This window comes from Aethalodelphis obliquidens, unplaced genomic scaffold (assembly GCF_003676395.1).
Source record: "Aethalodelphis obliquidens isolate GAN/ISIS:26980383/991018 unplaced genomic scaffold, ASM367639v1 scaffold9, whole genome shotgun sequence".
Lineage (NCBI taxonomy): Eukaryota > Metazoa > Chordata > Mammalia > Artiodactyla > Delphinidae > Aethalodelphis > Aethalodelphis obliquidens.
In genome coordinates this window covers 17,994,617-17,998,341 of record NW_020837953.1, presented here as the reverse complement: position 1 = coordinate 17,998,341, position 3,725 = coordinate 17,994,617, and the positions used below count along the sequence as shown (strand labels likewise).

General features: G+C 58.0%; 1 protein-coding gene across 2 annotated transcripts in view; it reads right to left on the bottom strand.

Annotated features, from left to right (window-relative positions):
- SLC2A1 (solute carrier family 2 member 1) overlaps positions 1-3,424 on the bottom strand; it is a 44,578-nt gene extending 41,154 nt beyond the window's left edge. The window contains exon 1 of one of the 2 annotated variants that reach the window (XM_027108872.1): positions 3,202-3,424. In XM_027108872.1, coding sequence (XP_026964673.1) covers positions 3,202-3,219 — 18 coding nt within the window. In that variant the 5' untranslated portion in view covers positions 3,220-3,424. The remainder of the gene's footprint in view (positions 1-3,201) is intronic. The other variant, XM_027108873.1, reaches the window with a different exon arrangement.
- Between the last annotated feature and the right edge of the window lie 301 nt (positions 3,425-3,725).

The following is a 3,725-nucleotide window of genomic DNA, read 5'->3' as shown; positions in this document are numbered from 1 at the left end:
GGGGGGGGGGGGGGGGGGGGGGCAGGGCAGCCACATCAGTTGACCCATCTCTGGGCCTGGCACTCTCACCCATGGGCTACTCTGCAAACCAGCTTCCTGACAAAACCCCTACTGGAGAACTAGCCAGCAGAAACTTTAATGATTTACCCAACCAAGCGATACAGCCCGGGCATCCTGGGACTCCCCAAAAGCTCATGTTGCCCAAATGCCAGACTTCTGGACAGAGGCTGCAACCCAGGTAGCAGGTCACCTGGGGCCCAGGTAGGTGCAGTGCATCATGGGAATCCAGAGAAGCAAGGGATATTTATGGAGCATCCATGGGGACAGATAGACACATTTATTTCTGAATTCTTACAGACACTCTAATGACAAAAATGACATCATTCTGCAGACGTGGCAACTGAGCTAAGCTGGAATTCAAAACCACAAATGCAGGACTTCAAAAGCCTATGCTCTTCCGTACCACTGAGGGGCTGAGGAACCCCACAGATTTCTCATTTCTCCTTTGTCTGGAGGGCGGAGTGGCAGAGTCCTGGGGCATGACTGGGGTGCTAGGAGGGACTAGTTGGGAGTTCTTCACAAAGGGCTGGGTGAGACATCTGGGGGCAGGGCTCACCCTCATCTGCTGTCCAGGACGGAGCATGAGCAAAGCGCTGGCTGGGACAGGAGGGTCTTCAACCTGTCTCCTCCCTACTTCCTACTCAGTTAAACTCAGCACAGTGAGCCACAGAGGAGCACGACAGAAAGCAGGAAAGTCAGCTGAGTCAACTGCGGAGATGAGGAGGAACATAGCCGAAGGAACTTCAGAACTAGACACACCTGGTTTTAAGACCTTGGGCAAGTGATATAACTTCTCCAGGCCTCAGTTTAACCTTTTGCACAAAAGGGCTGGGCTTGCTGATCGAATCAGCAGCTCCAAAGGGAAGGGCTTTTTTCTAGAATGTATACAGGATGATCCATAGAAAGTTTAGCAAAAAAATAAATAAAAAATAAAATGTTTTTACTATAACTGTTATCTGTATTTGTCTTTTGAAATTTCTACTTTATGTAGGCATATAATCTATTATTATAACAGTGCACATACATGAATTTATAAATACAGATAAAGCACTGGGAAGGAGGTGCTCCAAAATTATTTATTGATGGAGCCGGCAATCAAAAGTTTGGAGGATACTGCATGAAAAACACCTACCTGCTACAGAACTGGCTGGCACATGGCACCCCTGAAGTTAGGCAAACTCTCTCCCCTCAGCTCAAAATTCAAGAAAGTCTATGGTGAAAAGGGATAGTGTAGACTGAAAGCCCTTTCTGATTGGCCTGGGTTCAAATCCAATTCAGCCACTTACTAGCTGTGTGACTTCAGGTAAGTTACTTCCCTTCTCCGAGCTCTAGGCCCCTGAACCAGCAGAGCTATATATGGAGGGTCAGTGACACTGAAAAGCATTTGAGCCCAGAGCCTAGTGAACTACAAGTGACTGTTGACTTTCTCCTCCACTTTTCTGTCTCCTCTCAGAATATTCACTTCTCCACTCAACAGATGAACACCCAGGTCCTGCATCACATGCTGAACAGACATTTCTTACCCTTGCAGGAGTGAAAAAAGTTTTCCCTCTCTTACAGACAGTGAAACTGAGGCCCAGAGAAGTTAAGTGACCTGCCAGAGCCCTGAGGTAACACAGCAAATATTTAAGCTTTGCAGTGGCAACGTTCTTACCACTAGCTAAAATAGCTTCTCATTTTATTTTTATTTTGTTATATCCCAGCATAATGGCTCACCTATGACTGTCAGGAAATGTGTTCTGGGCTCAGGGTCTCTCTTCAGGCCAGGGCGGGGTGGTGAAGCAAGTTGTTTGCATTCATCAGGCATAAAGGAACCTTTTCCCGCTGAGGGTACAGCCTGGCGTCACTGTCACGCACCTCTCCGCCCAGCCAAGACCTTGTTCAGTTCCACCGGACACCTCCACAGCCCATAGGAAGGGCAGTGCAGAGTTCAGTGCTAACCCCCCATGCCAGGTGGAAAAACGGACATCCTCGTGCCTTCCCTGCCGAATTTCAAAGAAAAAAGTCACTTGAAAATATTCTATAGAAAGGGGAGGAAGGGAGGGAGGAAAGAAACAATGCCCTACAACACACAAGGTGGGGCCCAATAGATATTTGTTGGAAAGGAACCGTTCTGGGAAAGTCACAAAGATCCCCCGTAGGACAAGCCCGTTTACAGATGAAAAAAAGAGATCTTATCTAGGCAGTTGCTTGCTCCCGGGGGAAGGAAGAGTCCTCATCTATTCAGTCCTGCGTCCCTCAGCTCCCTGGCGCGCGCTACTCCCACTCCACTCCAGCCAGGGGCCCCTTCCCGACCCTCGGCCCCCCCGGGATCGCGGCGGCGGCCCCTGGGGTACTCTCTCCGTCCGGCCCTCACCAGCTCCGCCCGAGCAGGGAAACGTGCCACCTCAGAGCACATCTCCCCGGGTCTTGGCAAAAGCTCTGGGGCCTGCACTACGCGGAAAGAAGGGCCTCGGAAGTCAGGTTTTTCGCCTCAACCCTGTAGCCAGGCACCCTGGGGTTGGAGCCCGGGCCTTAAGAGAGTGCCCTCCGCCTTGGAACCCCGGAGGACCGGCGCGGGGACTGCGCGAGGCCGCGGAAAACGCCCAACACCAGGCCGCGCGCCCAGTGTGGCGCCCAGGAAAAGGGAGCATCTGTTCCGAGCCGGCCGAGCGGGGGCGGGTCCCTCCTCCTCCAAGCGCCCGGGCCGGGGCCCGGCCGGGGGCTCGGCCGGCTCAGCCAATGGGCGCCGCGCTCGGGCCCCCTCCCCCGCCCCGGGAGAAGTCGGCGCAGGGCCGCTGAGGAGGAGATCGTGAGCGACGTGCCGCGCCCGGGCCCTGGGTCCCCCGGCCCTGCCGGGACGCGTGGACGGCGCGGCGCCCCCGGAAGGAAGCCAGCTGCTCGCTGCGGGCGCCAACAACGCACGCGGCGCCCACGCGCCCGCCAGATCCCGACCCCATCCCCGCCCAAGTCCCCGGCAGCGGCAGGGCGCTGCGCTCCAGGCCCGCGCCGAGCATGGCTCTGAGAGGCGCGCCGCCGGCCACGGGCTCACAGAGCGTCTGGGCCGCCGGGGAGGCCCGGGGAGGCCTAGGCCGGCGGAGGGGTGACCGGGGGTCCGCGCCTTTGTTCCAGGTGGGGAGGGCCCGCGGGCGCGCGACTCACCTTGCTGCTGGGCTCCATGGCCGCGCTGCGCCGGAGGCTCTGGCAGCGCCGGGTGCGCGGGCGGCGACGGGCGGGCGGGCTGCACTCTGCGGATCAGGCTCCGGCTCCGGTCCCGAGACTCCGACTACGACTCTGAGTCCGACTCTGGTCGCTTGGCCTCCCGCTCCCTAGCGAGCTAGCTCCTGGGACCTGCGGCCCACGATCTGAACGCTCGCTGGGGTTACCTCTGAGCGCTGGGACGTTCTCGTTTATAGGACCCCAGCCATTGGCTGGCGCGGCTGGGGTGCGGGGGGGGTGGGAGGAGGGGTGGGCAGAGCCTTGGGGGCGGGGACTGGGGCACGTCCGGGGCGGGGCTCCGCGGGGAGGGGGCCAGGGCCGGGGTAGTGGGGCGGGAGGGCGCCCCGCGGGCACCTCGCTGTGGCTGAGCGTCTCCCCTGCTCTCTGGGTCCCGGGAGTTCCCTCGCTGTGTGACCCTCAGCAAGTGTGCGCACCTCTCTGAGCCTCGGCAGCCTGTAGCAAAATGG